Source organism: Leptonychotes weddellii, chromosome 9, assembly GCF_054177405.1.
Source record: "Leptonychotes weddellii isolate Sample4059 chromosome 9, ASM5417740v2, whole genome shotgun sequence".
In the NCBI taxonomy this organism is placed as follows: domain Eukaryota; kingdom Metazoa; phylum Chordata; class Mammalia; order Carnivora; family Phocidae; genus Leptonychotes; species Leptonychotes weddellii.
Genome location: NC_138377.1, coordinates 57,066,524 through 57,089,405, shown reverse-complemented (window position 1 = coordinate 57,089,405; position 22,882 = coordinate 57,066,524). Strand labels below are relative to the sequence as shown.

Genomic DNA, 22,882 nt, shown 5'->3' with positions numbered 1-22,882 from the left:
CGGGGAGAGGAAAGGAGAGAACGAGCTGGGGAAACCCACATCAGCACCAGCATAGTGGGTCGCGGGTGGGAGCGTGTAAGAGGAGGGGAGCCCTACCGAGCCCCGCGTCGCTCAGGGGCTGCGCCTCTGCCCCGCAACTCCCGTCCCGGCTCGCAAGCCGGAAGAAAGAGGGAGGAAGTGGGGCAACAGGGGGTCCTGGGCAGGGGGTGGGGGAAACGATCCGCTCCCACCGCCCCCACCCACTAGTAGGGCGAGAAGAAGTGCAAGTTGTCATTAAAAAGGCGCGCCCGAATCACAAGCATCCCTCCTCATCCCCTAAAGAAATACCAGTGTAACAATGCAGAGAAGTAACTGGGAGACACGAGGAAATAAATGCACGTGTTTTCTCTTTTTGTTTCCCTGGTGTTGGAATTTGCAGAGTTCGCCTCAGCTGTGGCTGCTAATTTATTCATTTCAACGTTTGAAAAGGGCGTATAGAGATGGGTCATCAGGGGCACACCCGGATCTCTCTGCATGGACCTACAGTCCCCAGTTCACAAGTTTGTCCAAGACTAACCTGCCCGCCCACCAGGAGCGAGGAGAGTCCCTTCTTATAAAGGGAACAAACTCTCCATTGCACAAAAGCGGCTTCTCCGCCCGACCCCCTTCCCCCCCACCATTCTCCTTTGCACACCATCCTTTCTCGATAAGCATCAAGTTCTCCAGTAGTCCAACTTGCAGTTGGCAACCCCCGCACTGCCTGGTGTGCAGAAGACTGGCAGAGAGGGGTCCCGGGTGGGAGGGGAAGCTCTGAGCCCCCATTCCTGCACACGCGGGCTGAGGTCCAGGTTGCTGGAAGCCGCGGGAGGCGCGAGCCCGCTTGGATGGTGGTTATTTCTCTAGAGAAAAGAGGGGAGAGCGCGCGCCTCAGTCTTGCACTTTGGGTCGGAAGTGCGCGGTGTGTGTGTGTGTGTGTGTGTGTGTGTGTGTGTGTGTGTGTGTAGAGGGGGCGGGAAAGAAAGGCACCCTCCGCTGCCCGTCATTCCCTTGCACCGGCCAAGTCCTCGCCAAGCCTCCCGGTGCATCCTTCCTCCGCCACCCCTCCCCTTCTTCTCTCAGCTGGGCTCGCGCCGCGCAGCCGGAGCAGCCAGTGAGAGCAACATCCTGGAAAGAGGGGGGAGCACCGCCGCCCCCCAAAAGGGAAAAAAGGCCCCACCCTGACACGTTTTGCTGTTTGCAAGTCCCTCGCACGCCCCCCGCACCTCCTCCTAGCGCTTGCGGCCCCCCCACCCCAGCCCGCTGCGCGCACATCAAAGCGCCTCTCCGCCGCGCACAGTGGCCGCGGCTCACTAATGGGATTGCAGGCTGGTGCCTGGCTCCGCTGCTGCCGCCGCCGCTGCTCGCCCTGCTGCTGCTGCCGCCGCCGGAGCCCAAACCCGAGCCCCCGCCAGCTCTCGCCCAGAGCCGCCGCGCCCGGGGGCCGAAGCCGCCGCGATGATCCGAATCTTTCCGGATTTCAGCGTGCAGGTGACGGCCGCGGCGGCCGGCGGGGCGGCCGCGGGGGTGCCGGCCGGCGCGGGCATGGGGAGGGCCGGCGCCGCGGCCAACGGCACCCCGCAGAACGTCCAGGGCATCACCTCCTACCAGCAGCGGTGAGTAGTCCCGCCTGGGCTGGGATAGTGCCCCCCGCCCTGGGGTGCTGGGGTGGGACTCACTTTGCCTCCTGTTTTATGCGTTACAACACACATGCACATCGTCAGGGCTCACTTTGCTGGCTCCTCGTTCTACAGATGAGAAAGAAAAAAAAATTCACAATTCGGATTGAAAGGCACTCCAGTGTACTGGCGAAGTGAAATCATCCTTTGCCCTCCGCCTGGCCCCAAATCCAGAACCCCAGCCCCGCGTAGCCTAGGAGTTGCTGCGAAGTCTTAGACACAGCACAAGGTGCTTTTGCAAAGTTTGGGATCCCCGTCCCCTTCCGCGGAATTTTCTCCCTGCCTCTGCCGGTTGCGAACCCGAGCTGACGGGCAGCTTGGGGGGGGGGGGCGATTGATCACTGGAGGCTGATTAATCATTTGTTTCCAAACAGAATAGGAACGATTTTCACGTGTAGCTGTAGACTTGCATTTCTACATAATAGTGTTATCATGTCACCTGTTACTACAGGGAAATACAGCATGAAATCCGAGTCTCCTCGGCGCTGTTAAGTATTCATCTTAAATGCATTATAATGCAAATGCGTAAGATTCAGAGATGCGAGTTAGGAAGCAAATTTTACAAAGTTAGGCTAGGTGGGTGAGAAGGAAGTTTTGAAGTATTACTTGTTTGCATTTCTCCCAAACATCTATAGATTTTTAATAAAATATAGTTGTGATATTGAATTGGTAGACATTCTTTGATTCAATTAGGAAAGGAATGGGGGGAGGATACTACCACCAACAGCCCTAGAACCCTGAAGTTTTTCCTTAAGGACAAGTTGTGATCTACCAAGATTTTATAAAAAAAAATGTAATCCACAACAATGTGCTGAGAAAAACTGACAATGTAGTATGAAAGGTAAGCTTCCCATTTGTGGGGCTCAGTTTTATAGAAGATGGAAGAAAAAAGAACACATGAAAGTGTGAAATTAAATATTTGTGTTTCCCAGATTGCACACGATTAAATATCTGAAAGATTTGCCAATGGCATTTAACTTAAAAATACACAATGCATAATTCAAATAACAGTTCCTATTTTTACCTTGTATTTCAAACTTCATTGATTTGAGAACCTTTGATTTGAACCAACAGTGTTTAAACTGAAAAGGTTAAGATAATCTATCACTGCCATATTTTGTGCTTTCTAACCAATGGCCCAGCGACCAGAGCAGATTTTGCATAACACACTGAGTGTTTTCCAAGTTGATGCCCAGTACTGCTAATATTCTGTAGAAGACTTCATTATATGCTTTGAGTACTGTCGGAAGTTTTAAAAAGAGAGTCTTGAAAATAACTCAAAAACAGGCTATTTCTGGTCAAAGAGATTTTTTAATTTAAATTATTTTAGTCTTGTTTTCAGTGATTACAAGAACCTTTAATACAAAAGATCTGGGAATCTTTCAAACATAAAGGACTAGAAAAGAATTAGATTTTTTTCCTTTTCATGGTTCAGGTAAGGTTTTTTTTTTTTTTTTTGTCACCTACAAAACATTTAAATGACAATATAATCTGGTGGTCACTTTAACTAGGAAGTGCAGGCTATAATTACAATAGTATGGTCTGTGAAGTAGGGAGTCAAGGGTCAGAAATGTCAGATGGCCTGTGGACAATTTCAGAGACCTCCAACTAATCCAAAAGATATAAATTGGGCATAAGAGGTGGTCCTGAAATTTCAGCCTTTACGTTTGCTCTCAGAGTGCTGGTGTCCTTCACCACAAAGATCTTCCCAGGGCCAATTTCCCCCATACGTCAGGAGCCTTCAGGGGTAATCCTCCATATCTCCCCCTCCAGCGCTGAAAACTCCACTGATGCCTTCCACCTTCATCTTTGAATTTGGGCTACTTTATCAAGTCTCTGAATCCCACTGTGGTTCTAAAGACTAAAGCTTTAAAAATAATCAACTCTAAACTTTAGCCTTTGGGATATATTGTTTCCTTCCTCTCTATGTTCAGTCATACTGACAGAAGAGAAGGTGCCGGCTGTGAAAAAAATGGAGCTTTCTTTGGTTTCATTAGTCAGATATGATGACACCTGTTACTGCCTTTAATTTTTGTTAATTTGGGGACTGGAGAGTGAGCCATGCTTAAGGGAGGGTTTGAGGGCAAATGCTTAAGGGAGGGTTTGAGTCATGAGTCCCCTGTCCTCTGGCCCTACATCACCAGGCCACTAGCATGTGAGGCTTTAGAGGCTATGAGGGGCAGACTTAGTTTCCACTTCAAAACCTGGATATGTTTGCTAAAGTGAATGGTGACACATCATTTTACTGAAATATCTTTTTGCATTAAGTGCTTTTGGGAGTCTGATGAAGGAGTGACAGGAGTTGGGTGCTTTTCAAGCAAGAGTAGCCTGTTGGGAGAACACAGCTTCTCTCATTTGTCATCTTTGGGCAGAAACGCCCTAGGCTGGCTGTCCTGGAGCCAAAACTTCCAACTGGCAACTTTCCCCCCTCCCTGCCAGCACATGCATATCTTGTATTCAATACTCTCCACTTCAGTTCATTTTTCAATCACTCTCATCTTCTACCTGTAGAGTGTACTCCAAAGAGAACTCAAACACCATCACGCAGATTAAACACCTCTGCCACGAAAAAACACTTGTGTTTTCAAAGTTTCCAACTCTCGGCCCCACTTTACTGGAACGGTAGGACCGGAGGGGACCCCTTTTCAGGTCTATTTTTTTCTTAAGTTGAAAGTAAAATGCAAAGCCTCACATAGGACTGATGCTTTCTGTGTGGCTCTTTCATTTATTCAAAGTGGAAATGCGTTGGGAGTCCTTTCTGCTTTCCTGGTTGACATATGACTGACCCAAGTCTCTGCCTGAAAAGCTGCCCACACCCAGCAGAGTGGTTTAGTGGAGAGGGCGCTCTGACCAGGGTCTACCCAGGTAATGGGATTCCAGCACTTGCCCTTCATTGAGTGGCCCTTTCTCTAGGCCTCGCTGAGCTGTAAAATGGGGGAAACGACAGAGCTTGATCCCAGAGTCCGTAGTCTTCCGGTCCCAGGTCCCAGGAGCCAAGTGGGGACAGGCGTTCGTACCTAACTGCGTTGAAACTCCTGGGGATTCACCTGTGAACCCCGGGGTCTGCAGATATGTATGCGCGTGAATAATGCAGATGTTCCAGCTCGGGAAGCGTTGGTGAGAGCGCCGGAGCCCTAAGGTGCCTGTGCAGCCGCTGCGCCCGCCCACAGGGCTCTCGCGGCTCGCTGGCTTGGCCATCGCACTCCCACCCGCGTTTATTTCCACTGTCTCAGAAGGCGCTCCCGGGACGGCGTCCTGTCCGAGGCCGCTCCCGTGGCCTCCCAGTTCCTCTCTGACTCTTTCTCCCTGGTTGCGATACTCCTGAGAAGGGAAGTGTTCGAAACTGCAACTGAGTGGCGTTGTTGTGCTGGCAGCCGAGCTTCCCAGTCCCTCAACGAGAGAGAGAGTGAGAGTGAGTGAGAGAGAGAGAGAGACAGAGAGAGAGAGAGAGAGAGAGAGAGAAACAGGGGAGAGAGAGAGAGAGAGAGACGGGGAGAGAGAAGGGGGGGTGTGTCTGCGTGCGAGAGAGCGCTCTGGAGCAAAGCAGCTGGAAAATGCCCAGAAATACTTTCACAGCGGTCAAGCTGGGAACCCCCTGCGTGTCTTCCCCCTCCCGGCCCCTCCTGGCCTAGGCCCCGGCCGCCCCCCGCCGAGAGGGTGTGTGCCCCACCTGCCACCAGGCCAGCTCCGGGTGGTGGCGGTGGGGGGCGACAGTGGGGGGTGTGGCGGCGCGCGAGGGTGAGAACCCGGAGGCGGCGGGGCCCTGGGCCGGGCTGCCCGCGGGGCCGCGCGGCAGCCTCCCCCCCGCCGCCGCCTCCCCCTCCTCCTCCTCCGCCGCCGCGGGTCGCCTGTCTCCGCGCTGGGCTTGTCTCGGGAGCCGAAGCGGCCCGGGCCGCGGGGGCTCTGCGGCGCATGGACGGCGGCGGCGCCGGGCGAGCAGGGGGAGGAGAAGGCGCAGGCGGCGGAGGAGGCGGCGACCTGCGGCGAGAGGCACCGGCGGCGCGAGGGGACGGTCGGCCGCCGGCGAGGCTCCGGCCCCACTACTTTTCCGTAGCCTCCCAGCCTCAGCAGCACGGCCGCCGCCGCCGCCGCCGCCGCCGCCACGGCCAGGGCCACGGCCGCCGCCCGCCGGACCGCCGCTGAGCGCCGCGCACGCCCGCACTCACTCCCGCCACCCCACGCACACGCACACCCCCCGCCCTCCCCACGCCCCCCACCCCGGGAGGGGGGAGAGAGGCAAAAAGTAAGAGAGGAAAAAAAATAGCAGGAAGATGGCGCCCACCAAGCCCAGCTTTCAGCAGGATCCTTCCAGGCGAGAACGGTAACACTTTTCTGTTTATTGAACCTGCCGCCGGGGCGGCTGCTCCCACCGCCGCCTCCGCCGCCGCCGCCGCCGAGGTGGCGGGGCCCGCTCCGCAGTCCGCCTCCTGGGCCGCGAGCCCACGGGGACCTCGTCTGCGGGCTTGCGGCTCAGCGCTCGCCCGCGGTCCCCGCGCGCATTGTCCGCCCGCGGCGGCTGCGGCAGCGAGCGGGCTCCGGCGGTGGCGGCGGCGGCGGCGGCGGCGGCGGCGGCGCCAGGCTCTCCGAGCAGTCGCACCTCCTCGGCTCGGCGAATGGAGTGACTCGCTGACAAAAAAAAAAAAAAAGAAAGAAAGAAAGAAAGAAAAGAAAAAGAAAAAGAGAAACAAAAAAGAGAAGGGGCTGCTGTGTGACGAGGAACAGCAGTGAGGGTGGGGGGCCGGGGGATCCCCGGGGCCGCCGCAGGTCCCTTGGCAGCTGCTCTCTAGGAAGGAATGAGGCTGGGGAGGGGGAGGGAAGGCAGGCGAGAAGGGGGAGGAGGAGAGGAGGAGGAGAAGGAGGAGGAGGAGGAGGCCGGGGGCGGGGAGCGGAGCTCGCGCCAGGCCCGGAATGTGTCGCGGAGGGGCTGTCTCCGCGCGGAGCAGCTAGGCCGGGCCCCGAGGACAGAGGCGCGCGGCCGCCGCCTCCCCGCCGTCCCGGCTGCGCCTTTAGCCTTGGCAAGTTGTGGGTTTCTTGCTTTGCCCTGCTTTGCTCTCATCTTGCCCTCCTTTCCACTCCCCCGCTCCCCGGAGAAAAAAAAGAAAAAGGAAGAAGAAAACCCTCAAATCCAAATTAGCGAGTAAACAGCGAGATTCAAAATGTGCCAACAGTTGGAACGGTCTATGCCCAGTTAGTTACTGTTTGGGGATCTGTGTTTTAAAAAGTTCCTGGTGAGAATTGCATATCCAGGCAAGGGGTTCAGCCGAGCATGTCTGTTTGAAGTTAGTTAAACTAAAGCCAAAGGGAAAGGGAGTTTGTATTCAAAATATACTTAACAGTCCTACGTGAATGGCATTGTTAGATTGCATAGTAACTAAGCACCCCCCCCCCGTCCCACGTGGTTTTCCCTCCTGCTGTCCACCCAGCCTACTTTGTTTGGAATCCTATTTGCTATTAATTGGCAGCGTTAATGACATTAATTGCATATAGCATATTGGTTTGTGCAAAGTATCTTTTTCTGTCTCCGAAGAGGAAATGCTCAGTAGGAAGTATGAAATGTTACCCATTGCTTCAAGAGGAAAACAAATGCTCTTAGATATATGCCCCCGCCCCAACTTCCCTCATAGGTGTAAGTGAACTTGAGAAAAAAGATGAGGGAAGTTCATAGTAGTTGCAAGATTTAATTATTATTACATGGGAGGTTTTATTTTTTGATACAACATAGCATTTAACCTATAGCTTACATCAAGAAGAGGGTAGACAGATTTAAGACAAACTACTCATTAGAAAGCTTCAGTTGCACTATTGCTTGTTTCCTTCAGCAGAATTGTCAGGATTAAGGGAAAAATTTTGTTAGGTAGGTGCATAATTGACGAATTCTAAACTCTGGATAATTTCTATATAAATCCTATACCTGAAAGTAAATCACACATGATCCAATTTTTAAAGATGTTGAATGTATATAGCCTTAACTGTCTGACAACTCATACTAGCTAAAAGGCATATTCAGTGTTTTATGAAGAATTCACATATTAAGTACATTGCTCTTGTAGATAAGAAAAAATTTTTTCAGAGCACTGTGCAGATCTTTTAATAATTATTTTTTATTTAACATGGTGATGAATACCTTTTCAGATCAGAAGTTTATAATTGATTTCCTTCCTCCCTTCCACCCGTCCTCTTTCCCCAGTTCTGTTGGTAGTAAATGTATTTACTGGGATGGCCCCAGTAATCTCTCTAGCAGAGGCCTATTTGTGTGCCATTTTGGGAATCTTTCTGAGATAGGAATCTTGAAGATAGAATTAATTTCTAGAGGAAACTTCATAGCCTGTGCCTGAGCGCGTTCTTTATCACCTGTCTCCATTTGGCATTCGAAGAAGGTAAATCAAAGTGCACGATTTGTTATTCTGCTTCACTTGAGAGCTGAACTAAATAACACTTGGTCTGAAATTCTGATTGAAGTTGTAGGAGGATATACTGTATTTAATTTAATGCCCTTTAATAGCATCTTCTTGTTCAGCTCGGATGCTGTCATTTTAAAGGTTGGATCTGAGAAGGTTTAACCTGTAGGGAGAGGGAGGAGTAATAACGAGGTAGGGGGCCCCAAGGAGCGATATACGGGAAAGAAGGAGTTATCAACTAAATGTTTCACACAGGAATAAACCACAAACTTGGCCCGTTACCCAAACAGTTGGTTTATGTCCCGAGGGTTCACTTTGTTATTAGGGCTTTAAATGCTCTTAACACTTTAAGGGTAAACATGACACATGTTAGTTGATTTGGTTTTGGAATGAGAAATGGAAAGTCAGATGGTTTGTTCAGGGGGGGGTTGTTTGTCATAGTTACTTGCTTCAAGTAAGTAATTTCACCGTTATGTGAATTTTGTGCCTGCGACTTGTTGGTTAGTAGTAGTATTTCTCTGTAACAGTTGAACACAAATATGTTTATAAAAGATGGCTTTCTGTGGACATGCTTTAGGTGATACCCTCCCATTTATTTACAAAATGGTTTCTGAATCATTGATTTCATAAAGGCATATATGGACACTACTCTCTACTGCTTTTCAAATACACCAGTAATCACAAACTTATAAAGAAAAAGAGATATTTTTTCAGTGGTCTTGTTAATTTATAAAATATCTGACCTGAGTTTAGTAGTACAGTACAAAAGTTATTTCCTTCTAATAATGTTTACAGAGTAAATTTTGGAAAAAAAGAAGCTTTTTCCTACTGATGTCTTTGGTTACTATTTAGTACTGCTTAAATTTCTCTGACTCTTACACATAGAGAGAGCCTGAGAGAACAAGTTGAAAACCTTGTGTATTTAAACTTGCTTGATTTTTTTTAAACTCCAGTAGGCTGCAAATTATGTAGCACTACCACAGAGTTTTTCCACTATGTGGATGTATAACCAAGAAAATTAGACAGATAGAAGTGTCAAGCATGTGATGTGCCCATGCTGGTTTGCAAAGCATATTCCCATAGTACAGGGTTTTGGTTTAAAAGTGAAGGTGGTGGTGGAGAATATTTTTTGGAGGTATTTCTTTATACATTGTAAGCTTAAACACAGTGATAAATGATGATATGCGTTGTCTAACACTTTCTTATATATAAATAGCTCCACAAGATTGCTTAAATGATAATCGAAAATATGAAATAGGATGGCCTTCGTATCACAAGGCCAAGGGTCTACAAATGGAAAAACTGAAATAATGAAATATTTCCAAGGCAACAGACTGTCAACAAGAACTGTAATGCATGGGCATATCATAGAAGCACCAGAGAGGATATTAGATCGTATAGCTCTGGAGCCAGGAGTTATAATGACCTTTATTATGTAGGACCCTCCCACATTACAACATCTTTCCATATTCTCAATCTCTGGTTTATGAATTGAGAGACAAATAACTACTCCAAATCTGCAGTGTGCCAGTTACTAGATTTGATTTGTTACAAGAAGCAAACTTGACATCAGCATTACTTGATACTTTTGGTTAAAAAAAAAAAAAAAAGTTACTAGTGGTATTATGAGTAGTTTTGGTCCCTGTATCTTTGCATATTCTTAAAAATATGACTTTTACTTGACTAAAAGTGATGTGAAATGAATTGATAAGAATTGCATTGTGATTTAAATATAATCTACGCATTGGATCGGTTTGGTAGTTTTAGTGATATGAAGTTTGATTTTCCCCTGAAATTCTACGCAATGGTTGCCCCTACCTACAATAGAGCTATTTTATGGGAATGCTGGAGTTTCCATGAACCCCTCAGTACTTTTACTGTGTCCCAGATTTTAGTCTGGATGGAATCCAGGGGCATGTGAAAATTGTGTCTGTTTGAAATGGGCCCTGATGTCCAGGATCTCCTGCTCTGTGGTGAGGTTTTCTATGACAAGATGTATAGATATGTGCTTTTGTAAAGCAGCACTGTTGGGGGAGGATTTAGGCAGTGTAGCTTTCATTTAGTTATTTTTAAAGCTGTAGAGCTTTGTATTTTGTGAGATATTTGTGGGGGATATGTCACAAATATTTCTAAATCTCTCCTGGTAATGTTTTTCCCTATGAACTTTCTTAAGTGCTTTACTATTAATAATGACCCCAATGTAAACCTTAGATACTCTATTTCTCTTTTCTTATTTTTCCTGCATTCCTGTAATCCTTTTTCCTCTGCAGAATGCTGCTCGCTAAATTTAAAGAAAATTAAGAGCACATGAGAGGAGAACTGGCCCTTCCTATTATGTTTACATGGCCATTCTTTCTACCGGGTAACATTTCATCATTTGAGTTAAATTTTTTAAAAATTTTGCATTGCATAGGCTAAGATTCTAACATCAGGTGTTTTACAGACATTCCCTAATCGTTTACACTAGATAAGGCTGAAAGTTAGAGTTGGTATGTTGAAAATTTAGTTGATTAGTTGATTAAATATTAATTTTAAAATTTAAATGCTACCAAAGTTGCACATAATGGAATATATGAAACTTGAAATATTTAAATCTGTACTATGATCCGTACTAATATTTAAATCTTTACTTCTAGAACTTATGTAAAAATTCAGTTACATTGCTTTGCGTTTAATGATGTTAGTATTTTCACAGTAAATAGTGCCCCCCCCCCCGCTTTTTTCCTCATTGGGCAGTGTAATAAACCAACTGTAACTGAATGGTATTTTTACTGCTCTGGGCCCCATTAGTGTGAATAGGATGTTTGCATTATTAAGTTTGATAGAACCTTACATAGTTAGAATAATTTGTAGTAATATTAGTAATACTACAGTGCATAAGCAGGACATAGCTTAGTAAGAGTAAAGTGATTACTACTGTATCTGAAATGACTAGGGTAGTGACAAGATTAAACAGCAGTTGAAGTTGTTGTCTGTATACATTTCTAGAGCATAATGTTTTGGTAAATTAATTGGAATATTTGTGGTCTTGTGTATAAAATCATGAGACACAAGATGAAAATCACATATTACTATGGCCCAAAGTGCTCATGGCCTTCGAGTATAATTATTGATTGGTTCACTCACTCAGCCTTATTTATTGAACCTCTACTACGGACAATCATGACTTGTGCCAGAGATGGTAGTTCAGAATACTCTGTAAGAGCAGTTGCTCTGGTCATAGACTTGTTCTTACACTAGACAGGCAAAATATTATAGAGAGTCAGAAAACGCCCTTTTCTGCAAGAGGAGGAAGTGCAGAATTCATAGAAATATAAATAAGGCTCTCTATCTCTTTGGACTTCTGTTAGTTTAGTGTTGGGGGGGAGGGGGAGTGTAGGTATCCAGGTTGTAAAATATTATAACTTATGACTGTAAACTGATTAGAGGTTCTTAGAGGAAAGAACGAAACGATGCCACATAAATGTAAGTGGAATTATAGACGATTTTTAGAAACAATCTCTGGTGGGATTCAAAAACTAAAAATAGATCACACATGATAATAATCAATGGTTATTGGGTCCTGCCGTGTTTCGAGCCCTGTATTAAAGACCTCACAGTAGTTTTCTCAATGGCTCCCCCCTGCCCTGGGAGGCCAGTGCTGATATCCCCACTTTTGATCAAGAAAAGAGATGCTAATCATCCCAAGGAAGGTAGTAGAGTTAGGGACTGAATTTGGGTTTGTCTCTGTAGGAATGTACCTTTTTTTAAAATTTTTTTAAATTTTTAAATTATTTTTATTTTTTGTTTTTTTTAAATTTTTTTATTCTTATGTTAATCCCCATACATTACATCATTAGTTTTAAATGAAGTGTTCCATGATTCATTGTTTGTGCATAACACCCAGTGCTCCATGCAGAACGTGCCCTCCTCAATACCCATCACCAGCTACCCCATCCTCCCACCCCCCTCCCCTCTAGAACCCTCGGTTTGTTTTTCAGAGTCCATCATCTCTTATAGTTTGTCTACCTCTCCGATTTCCCCCCTTTCATTCTTCCCCTCCTGCTACCTTCTTCTTTGTAGGAATGTACCTTTAACAGCAGTGTGCAGGTGTTCTGTTTTTGGACTTTGTGGAGCCAGGGATTTCTGCACTGATGCCAGAGAGCTCTTGTGGCAGGAAGACCCCGAGCACTACGGATAGTGACCTAGGTCTCTGCTTCTTGGTCGTTTGTCAGATGTTTGGAGAACTTCAGAAATGCAATGTTCATAAAGTCAGAAGAAGAATTCATGTTTAAATGACTTTCCCTCTACTCTTTCACATTCCCATGGTTTTGTGGGCGAGCTCCACAGCTATGTGTACTTCGGGGAAGATTTGTTACAGAATGGTTTTAGAAGAATCGGTTTGCAGGGCGCCTGGGTGGCTCAGATGGTTAAGCATCTGCCTTCGGCTCATGTCATGATCCAGGGTCCTAGGATCGAGCACCACGTCAGGCTCCCAGCTCAGTGGGAAGTCTGCTTCTCCCTCTCCCTCTCCCTCTCACCCTGCTTGTGCTCTCTCTGTCTCTCTTAAAAAAAAAAAAAAAAGAATCGGTTTGCTGCATACACACACCTCTTTGGTCATAGACCATGAAGTACTCCAGGACCTCCTCCACTCCTGTTATCCATGCCTCAGAGTGCGCCACAGTTTGTCTAAAGATTACAGTTGAGACATTCTTTTTTTGTGATAGTTTTGCCACTGAGTGGGTGGAAACAGCCTCACAGACTTTCCGAATAACACACTTTGGTACTTAAGTGTATTTCTGGATATTGTCTTTTGAAATATATAAGGACTCATACAAGTTGGCCTCCTGCCAAATTATCTGGCATTATAATAATGACAGCAAGCATTTATACGGCACTATGTGCCAGGTACTAGTCTAAAGGCTTTACATATATTAATTAACTCATTTAATTAAAAACTTGTTAAAAATGGACCACAATAAATACATAAATGATAAGTTCTCATTATTTAGTCCCTCTTCCCTTGTGGGCACACAAGACACTTCTGGAGTCTTCAGGAAGGGAGAGTCTTTGGTAACATTTTAATTTATCTAAGGCCAGGAATCCTAGGGGTTGGTCTGGCATGTAACAGTTTTTTGACAAAAGCTGTACTTTGGGAAACTTTGTAACATCTGACACCATGACTGCTCATTGTAGAATGTCTGCTAGATTTGAGGTAGTAGACAGGCATGCCACATTTATCTTTATGTTTTTGGATGTAATAGTGTCAACCACATAGCTTAAAAAAAAAAAAAAAGGTATAGTAGGAATTCCAGACCTTGAAAGGACTAGATAAGCAGTGCTTAAGTATTTGTGCTTGAAAGAACTGAGTATTTTGCTTGTGTATTTTAATAAAATATTTACTTTTACATTCAGAAAATCTCTTGTTTACATAAAGAATAGGTTGCCTTATAAAACGTTGGAAAGGGCTCATTTAGAGAGATGTTTTGCTAAAATATTGAAGATAAAAAGCAGCAGTCAATAGGAAGTATAAGTGAAAAATAAGCTACAAAATTTAAAATAGCATTCAGATCATCTTAAAAGAAATTACTTCTGATTACAGTATTTTATTATCATCAGTATGCTAATGCAGAATTAAAGGGCTCTGACTTGGGTACCTAGGTTATATATAACATTAAAGCTTAAATCTTTATCACATATTTTTGAAAGTAGTGCCACATAGCATTTTAAGACCACTTTATGAAATCATAGGTCATTTCAGTTATATCCCATTACTTCTGATAGACAGGGGCTTTTTCATTTGTAAGATTTACAAGAAGAATTTTATAAAGAAAAATGTAATACTGGATTAAGGGTCATCTTTATGTGAATATAGTTCAAATTGGCACCCTCTTTCCCTCCAATCTTCAAATTTTCCTTTCCACCATGGTAACACCATGGCAAAGGATACTAGTTCTAAACTTCATTCAGGAACACTTTACACAGAAAGAGTGTGGTATTTTGGTAGGGGCAGATGGAATGATTGAAACTGTTTGCAGAACCTGTCTCACTGGTCCTAGAAAATGGAGACATCAAAGGACAAGGGTATTTTAGTAACTATATGTATTGCACTGATTGAGGGAGTATTTTTCCTATACAAAGAATTTATTCCTCAGAATTTATTTCTGAAAAACATATATATTCTATTCATATATGAATGGAATGATTTTTTTTATTGCACAAGATTCTGTATACCCTGCATGATTTGTATGTAAAACCTACATGTATACTGTTTACAACATAACTTATATATAAAATATAAATCAGATCTACCATGCTTGTATTACATCTACCTAAAATGCAAAAATGTTACAAAGATATCTTGAACATATTATAAATGTCTTACTTTAGATCGAGTTAAATTTACATATATGCAGTGAATTGGTGACTTTTTTGTTTTCCTAATGCTGTAAGGAAAAGTAGGCTCATCATTTTTTTTACACATTTTTATTGTTCTGTGTAAATGTAATTTGTTAATCCTGTGAAATTTGTCATAGATAAATTTGCTTGGATTATCTTGTCACCACCGTATCTGCATTCTTTTGTTCATTGCTTATTCATAATTTAACAGTCTGGCAGTGAGCCTTTTTGGGATGCTCACAAAAGATATATGACCTCTACCAGCTGCTCCTATAACCTGCAGAATGCACAGCAAGACATTAGAAACGTGAGGATTCCTCTACTGATTAAAGTGCTCTTCATTTAAACAGTCTGTTCATAAGAATCTCAGGAATCTCTTGCTACCAGCAGTTTTGATTTTTTTTTTCTTCCTAACAAAATTAATTCTAACAATTGAGTCTTCATTTGGTATGATTTTTTTTTAGGTGATCCAAAGGAAATTAATTTCTTGATTGCTGTTGCTTCTTTATAACCAAATACTCAAAAATTTTACATTTGGGCATGTTAAAGTTGCCCAGAAACAGTTTTACTGGCCAAGGAAGAATAGGGAGAGAGTAGAGTGGCTATATCCCATCCTAATCTTAGAAGAAATGGTTGGTTTAAACCTACTCAAATCCAAGCACTTTACAGTTTATATTCTAAACACTCTATATTATGTGGTAGGTGGCAGACATTAAAAATAGAATGTTACTTGAAGTGTAACCACATCTTTAGGTTTTCATTATTCTGAATTAGTTTAGCATATGAATTTATTCTCATTCCCTCCCCCCCCCCGAAGAAATCAGCAGATCAGTTTATGAGTAATGGCTAGTTTTTGCCTCTCTTCTGTGCAGGCATATGATTACGGTTCAAAATAATTCATTGCTAATCCATGCAGTATTGGTTCATCTCCATCACTCTGTTCTGTGATTAGAGCCTCAGGCCTGCTGCCTTGCTTTCCGCCCTGATTTTCTTTAACTGCAACCCTTGTTTTAATATAGTTCTGTAGTCACCACTGTCCTGCTAGCCCCTCTCCATCCCTCGCATATATCGATTGCAGTAGATTAATATTTATTTGAAGCTATTTTTCAGACTTTGTGAAAAATGTATTCATTTCTTACTGTGAATCTTCATCTAAAGGGAGGGGGAGAGGGTAGATGTAGGACTCAGGTAGGCAACTCTTCTTATAAAGTGAAGCTATTGCTTTTCCAACCTTCATTCTTTGCTGTAGTCTCTGTTTGTTCTTTTTACACAAATCAGGAAGTTTAATTTCCTTGAAAAAAAAATTTAGATTAAGCTATAATGTTAACAGTTTAACTCTTGTTTGTAACAGTTCTAAAATGGCTTTCTTCATTTCCTGAGTATATACTGTAGTCCGTGCAATCACCGTAATATACATTGATCAGCTTGCATTGAATATTTCCAGACAGGGACACAAAGCTATCATTTTCCTTAACATCAAAATTTGCCAATTTCACCAGAAGGTCATCTAACAGATTTTTTTAAAGACTTTGTTTCAGATCTCAGTAGTCCAGTGTTCCTTTTAATAATTACTTTCGTCTCATTGTAGCCGTGTGTTTGAAAGTGTAGGTCAATGAGGATGATTGCATTCAGAATTTCATGATCTGTGTAGTGGAACAAATTGAAAGCAAAGCCTGTATCAATCACTGTGAAGGGAGGGTTAATTGTTACCGCTTCTCAAGCCTCTGGACAGATAAACCAGTAATGAAATACTTATTGCTCTGATATGTGAATGCTGAAGGATGAAACAATGGGAACAGAAGCAGTCTTCGGAGATAACCAAAAAGGCAAAGAAAAAAAATAATAAACCGGATGAAAGTATGGAACTATGTGCTGCATTACCTCTCTTAAAAGTAATATTGTTTTTAGTTTCCTACCCATCTTTTTCTGGCAGGTTAGGGCAGTCTCCTATATCAGGTTGCTAAAGCCAAATAAGAATATAAATGAAAAACTCTCTTTCTGTAAAAATAAAAGAACTGAAAAAAAAAAGTACAGTCCTAGGCTTTATATGAACTCTGCATATTTTATAAAAATAATTTTTGAGTTACTATTTAATGTTTTCTCTCAAAAAACTAGTGATGCTACATATGTTAAATATTATACATGCATAAATGGCTTAAATTCCAGAATGTTTTAAAGGATTGTTTTGTTATCTTTGAAGAGATTTTGGAATTATTGGCCCATTGTAGACCAAAGCATAGAGGAAATTGTGAAATACATAAAGAAATAGTCAAATAAGAATTAGTGTTGCAAAGAAATCATGAGATTAGAGTAAACACATTTAACTATTTCTTCCATATGAACTTAACATTTAAACATCTGTTAGTTACTTATATGTTGAAATATATGCAAAAATATTTAGCCAAATTGAAGTCTTAGGCCCATGACAATCATCTCAACACAGTGGGTAGTTCTGAAAATTAATGAGAATGATAATACTGTAAAGACTGTTCCAGAGTTTGCCCAAATTCATTATCTAAGACTCTTGTTAAGAACATCTCAAAGAATTTTAACCAGGAAAATATATTAATGGTTCAAAAGCATTTTCAAAACCCTGAATTATAAAAGTATAATGGAATTATATATGCAAGAGTTATAGTTAGCAACACAGATAGCAGAAGACATTATGATGGCATATTTCCCCACAACCTATACTCCTTTTGTACATGGTTTCATACATAGGGTTTAATCTTATATGTTATTTTTTTGTTTTTAGGGCAAGAAGATCAGAATCATTTAAAAAATAAAATGGGTTCCTTCCCATTCATGTGGGGAAGCTGATAGCTGTAAAAAGTTAGATGTGTCTTTTGGCAGTCATTTCGGATTTGACACAAACAACCACTAACAAGCTAGAACATTTTTACCAAAAGCAAAGAACTGTTGCACATCTTTTTATTTGTCTTCAGAAATTAAGAGTTTCCCAAGGCCTGTTTCTGCACAATATTGGTGTAGCTGCATAGAAACTTAAACAAATGATTGGGGCATAGCCTTTTTTATGATAGTAACACCATCCTCCAGCTAATGTGGTTTTGTATATTGTAAGAATTAACTGTAATAGTAATACTGTAACCTCCCTGGAACAGGATATTAGACTGCTACTAAAATACCTTAGAGTGTAAATCAGTAGAGAGCTCTGAAGTACAGCTGTACCAAAGGGTATGGACTTTGGTCTACAACAAATGGCAGGCAGAAAGCAAGGAGAATTCCTTTCCTTGGTAATAGATATATACTTAACACAGGGCCCATGGAGATCGAGATTGTCAGGGCAGCACATTATGAAGTACCATCGGCCACTTGCTGGTTGGGTGCTAGTAGAACAACAGGTAATGGCCTAAATCCTGGTCACTGGTTTCATTATCTTTAAAGGAAGGTGTTCTCTACACAGGTCCTTTAACCGTTTAGAGCCTTAGTTTCTTAGTCTATTCAGTTGCTAACATTTCCTTCCAGCTACGAAAATCTGTGACTACATGATTTGAATTATTTGGATATATGATACAAAATAATGAGTTGAGGTCTATGGTTTTCTCCCCCCCCCAGTGGTGTTAGTACTTAAAAATATTCCTTATTTATGAAACTATTACGGTTTTTAGATCAAATGCAATGCTTGTCATGCAGGTTTCAATCAATAAAATATTGGATATTGAAATATTTTTCTTCCACAAAAACATCTTTGAACGGAAACTTTTTATTGCAAGAATGTCCAGAGAGACATTGCAGTGGAAGCTATAGGCTATATTAAATTATATTTTAAAGTGACATATTATGCACATGACTCAAGGTAGCACTAAAGGAAAACACAAAGTGTTTAGCGATAAATACATTTGTTGGTTAAATTCAATTGAGACGGTAGAACAACTCTGGAAATATTTGAAAACCAGATGATATACCACAAAGAAGGAAGCTAACAATGTAATGTTTGATGGACAGGCGAGCACTTAGGGGAATAACTAATCTCTGAAAATTTTGTGTATTCCTAAAACATTTATAAAGAAATAAATTTCTGTAGTGAGTTATTTGCCCAAACGACAACAATTATTTCTTTCTTTCTAACCTTGTTTTTCTTTTTTCTTTAAACTTTTTTAAAGATTTTATTTATTTGAGAGAGAGCAAGAGAGACAGCATGAGCACGAGCAGGGGGACGGGCAGAGGGAGAAGCAGACTCTGAGCAGAGCAGGGAGCCCATGTGGGGCTGGATCCCAGGACCCTAGGATCGTGACCTGAGCTGAAGGCAGATGCATAACTTAACAGACTGAGCCACCCAGGCAGGGAGCTTTCTTCTAATTCTTCTCTCTTACTTATAAAGGTGAACTGATTTGGTGTTTGTAGTATAGACAGATTTAAATATTTATGATTGGATAAGATTTCTTCTAATAAATTAAAGACTTTTAAATACATATATCATTTAGTCATTTATTATTTCCTTTGAAAGTTTCTAATTAGTGACATTAATAGATACTGCAGGTATATTCTTCTGAGATAATTAACCTTTTTGCCTAACTTCTCTATGTATAATGCCTATATTTTATATATTATCTGTAGATTTAAGAGCATTTTATCCCCTAAACCTATTTTATACTTAGTGATAATTTAACACCACTGATAAAAATATTTTTTCCTAAAAACACTCTGTTCCTCACAAGATAATTTTCCATTTTTCTCTTAGGAAAACACCCAGGAAAATTAACAAAGAAAGCATAGCCTGGTATACACTCTTCTGTAACTCCTGTCTGTCCGTCTTCATGCATCAAGATTGTACTTTCTCAGAGCTAATGTTGGCTAAGTGTTAGCAGATCAATCTGATTAGAACAATTTACATTTAGGAATGAAGCTGTTTTCATTTTTTTAAAAGGAGGCAATAATACCAAAATTTCAATTTATTAGAACATGGAGAATCTTCCGTGTGCCCTTGCCTGTCTCTCCACATCACACATATATACCCCTTCCCAAGAGATACCTTAGTCAACACTTTGAAATACCTCTTCTGACAATTTTCTATCTTCTGGTGACAGTGTTTTAGAAATGATACATTAGTTTTCTCACATGATTGAGTATGAAAATGGGCAGATATCATGAACTGGGTTAAACACATGTGCTGTACATATTTTCATTGGTAACGTTTTAAAAAAAATCTAGTTAAAAGTCTCTCACTGTGGTGAAGAGCTACCACCAAGTAAAGAAATTGAGAATTGGGTGGAATGTTGTGACACTAAGGTTTGAAGTGTCTGCTCAGTGCCGAAGTAGGATTTAAATGTGGAATTTATAGATGGCCGTAGAGGTCTTTGTAGAAAGGAATCCGCATCAAGTGTTTAGAGTTGGGTTGAACCAAACCACAAGAGACTTCAAAGAGCCAGTCCCTGTCCTGCTTCTTCTGTAGTCAGGCTCACTTACTGAGTCCTGTTCCAAGGACACACATTACCATCTAGCCGTATTTTGCTGTTACTCATTTGCTGGCAGCATCTCTTCCTTACATGGTCACGCAGACTTTTGATAGGCTCTGAGTATAGCCTCTCCTGACTTATACAGGGATTTTTAAACCCATGGTCCAATAACGTTATAGCAGTCGGTAAATGGGCTTCAGGGGATCCGAAGAGTCTCCTGAAATGGCATATTCATATATTTTTATCAGTTACTTAAGGAGGTATATTTTCCCTGAAAAATTTGTGTCGAGAATTGTGAAGAGCCTGAGATTTTACCCTACTTGCAAACTAGTAAGTTAGCCTGCCACAATTTAATGGATATTGGTAGAAGATGCATTATCCTTGGATTGGAGACAGAAAAGTTTATTACAGCCTTAGCAGCAGCCAGTGTATCAGAATTTAAGGCAATTCTCTGATCATCAGTTCTTACAAAAGAGGGCCACGTAATACCTGTATATGTAATAGGTTGTGTTACAAGAGGAATGCTGAACTTAGGGAACCTGAATTTTTTAGAATGGACAGTAAATATGTCTTCCCTTTGCTCTGGAGGGAGAAACACCAGCTCTACTCTCCAAGGCTGTCCTTTATACAAATCAACTTGAATAGATAGTCTGGTACAAAGGGTAGTTAGTGCCTTGCCTACAAGATGTGCAGAAATGCAAGAGACTTATGTCTCAGCAGTCTGCACCATTGTTATGGTGATTATTTAGAAGGATGAGAGGATGTAGTGATGTAATTGTCCTGTAGTTTCAAGTTTCTTTGAGCTTAATGCAACATGAAGCCAACTATTTGAGAGAAAATGACAAAGATTCCAAATATGTAAGCTTTCCAAAATGGCATATGATGTAGTACATCAATCTTACATAGGTTTAGTTGATTCAGTAGTGGATAGGTCCTTTTAACATTAATATATTAACATTCCCATGACTTATATTTTATCACAGTTGATTTTTGTCCTGTTTTGTAAGTATGCTCTCTTCCTGGTTTGCTCTATTTATCCATAAATTTTTTTTTTAAAGATTTTATTTATTTATTTGAGAGAGAGAATGAGAGAGAGAAAGCACATGAGAGGGGGGAGAGTCAGAGGGAGAAGCAGACTCCCTGACAAGCAGGGAGCCTGATGCGGGACTCGATCCAGGGACTCCAAGATCATGACCTGAGCCGAAGGCAGTCGCTTAACCAACTGAGCCACCCAGGCGCCCTATCCATAAATTTTAACTTGTTGATAGTTCAGTTTGTGTCTTTGCATTATATCATTTAGGTTTCTCCATAGCTCAGTAAGATAGGTTCTGTCAATATCTCCACTGTATAGTTAAGGTCACAGTAAGGATTTGGAACTGGACTCAAGCCTCAGTCTTTTGACTTACTACATGATAGAGATGACATTCTTTGATCATACCAGCTTCCTTCTGACTCTTGAAGAATTGTTTTCTATTTTTCTTCTTTCTTCTGGGGCTTTTCCATTTTCCCACATCACCTTCCTGCCTCATAATGTTTTTCCCTTAGCTGTCCCCGAGTCCTTACCCCATATGGGCCCAGCTGATGCTATAGGTCCCTTCTTACACATTGCCTTTTAATACCTGCCATGGACCTGTAGGTATTGAATCTTTTTGCACCCCCACATTATACTAAATCATCACCTTATCTTCTGATTTTGTAGTGACCATCTCTGTAAAGCTAGTGATTATAATGACAACATAAACAAATCAACCAAAGGTTTACAGGTCATACCTAGTTTTGTGGTAAAGTAGTACATTGGAGATTGTTATAAGGAGATTATGATCTTATTTAGCAAGTTAAAATCTCTACTTCTATTTCCTGCATAGTTTTTATACCATTCAGTTGTGAATAGATTTACATGTTGTGAGTTATGGTGGCGTGGGTCATAATGTATCCCTATCTTTTGCATAGCATTGCACTTTTGTATATACCGTAATTGGTTGATATAGCATGCTTAAAAGGTTTGGTTAAAATGACGGTGGTTTCTGGTCAATTCTGATCCACTTATAAATTAGAAGGTCACCTCCAATCAATGCCCAGTGACTTGGCACTTTGCTGTCCCATTTTCCAGTCTTTTAGCCTCATTTTTATCCCATAGGATTTAACAGTACCATGATATTATAATTTAATGACCAAAACATGATCTAATAGCTCACAAGACCACTTTGGCCCAAATATTCTCTGTTGGATACATTCTATACTCCTTCTCTGCAATGGAGATGTTTACATAAATGTCAATAAAATATCTGAAGATCATGCTAAAATATCAAACCGGAAGATGCTCTTGAGAGAGTGACAATGGAATATAGAAATCGTCTTTCTGTTGACAGCAGCAGATTCATCATCAGAATCTATTGTTAAAATTCTAAATATCCATAACCAGTATAAAGGACCATTAACCAAAATGATGGATGGTGAAGAAATAAATTATAGTTTCTTGGGTATTTGTCTTTCTACACATAGATTGTGACCTCTTTGAAAGGGAAGAAATCATTGTCCCCCATTGTGCATGCCCAGGGGTTTCACCCAGGGGTGAAACTCTGGAACAGAGTTAATGAATGAAGGAATGAATGCCAGTTCTAATTATGTCTACTTCATATTTACATTTCATCCCAGGTAGTCCCCATATCTGTCAAAAACCTACAACTATACTTTGCATACCTCATGATCTCTGATCTAAAAAAGAAATTAATAGGGAAAATTAAGTATTTTACATTTATGAATATTTTACCAATGCTTAGAAATTTCTAGTGTATTCTAAAATTTCAAAGCTGAATTATTTACATTGTTTGGTCTGGATTACCTGAAGATTATAGTAAAACTATAACTCTATAACTCTACAGAGAATGATTTTAAGATGTGTCACAACTCTCCATTAACCAAGGAACCAAGAAATTTTAATTAGAACCAAATATACCACTGATAGTTTCTTTACCACCAAATGATACTACCAAAT

The 22,882-nt window shown here is 41.8% G+C and overlaps 1 protein-coding gene across 6 annotated transcripts in view; it reads left to right on the top strand.

The window, feature by feature from the left end:
* The first annotated feature begins 1,560 nt into the window (after positions 1 to 1,560).
* Positions 1,561 to 22,882, top strand: part of NPAS3 (neuronal PAS domain protein 3) — an 813,063-nt gene continuing 791,741 nt past the window's right edge. For 5 of the 6 annotated variants that reach the window (XM_081830629.1, XM_081830627.1, XM_081830628.1 and 2 more), the window contains exon 1: positions 5,572 to 6,015. In XM_081830629.1, the coding sequence (XP_081686755.1) occupies positions 5,966 to 6,015 (50 nt within the window). In that variant the 5' untranslated portion in view covers positions 5,572 to 5,965. Of the gene's footprint in view, positions 1,632 to 5,571; positions 6,016 to 22,882 lie in introns of those variants that run through there. The other variant, XM_081830630.1, reaches the window with a different exon arrangement.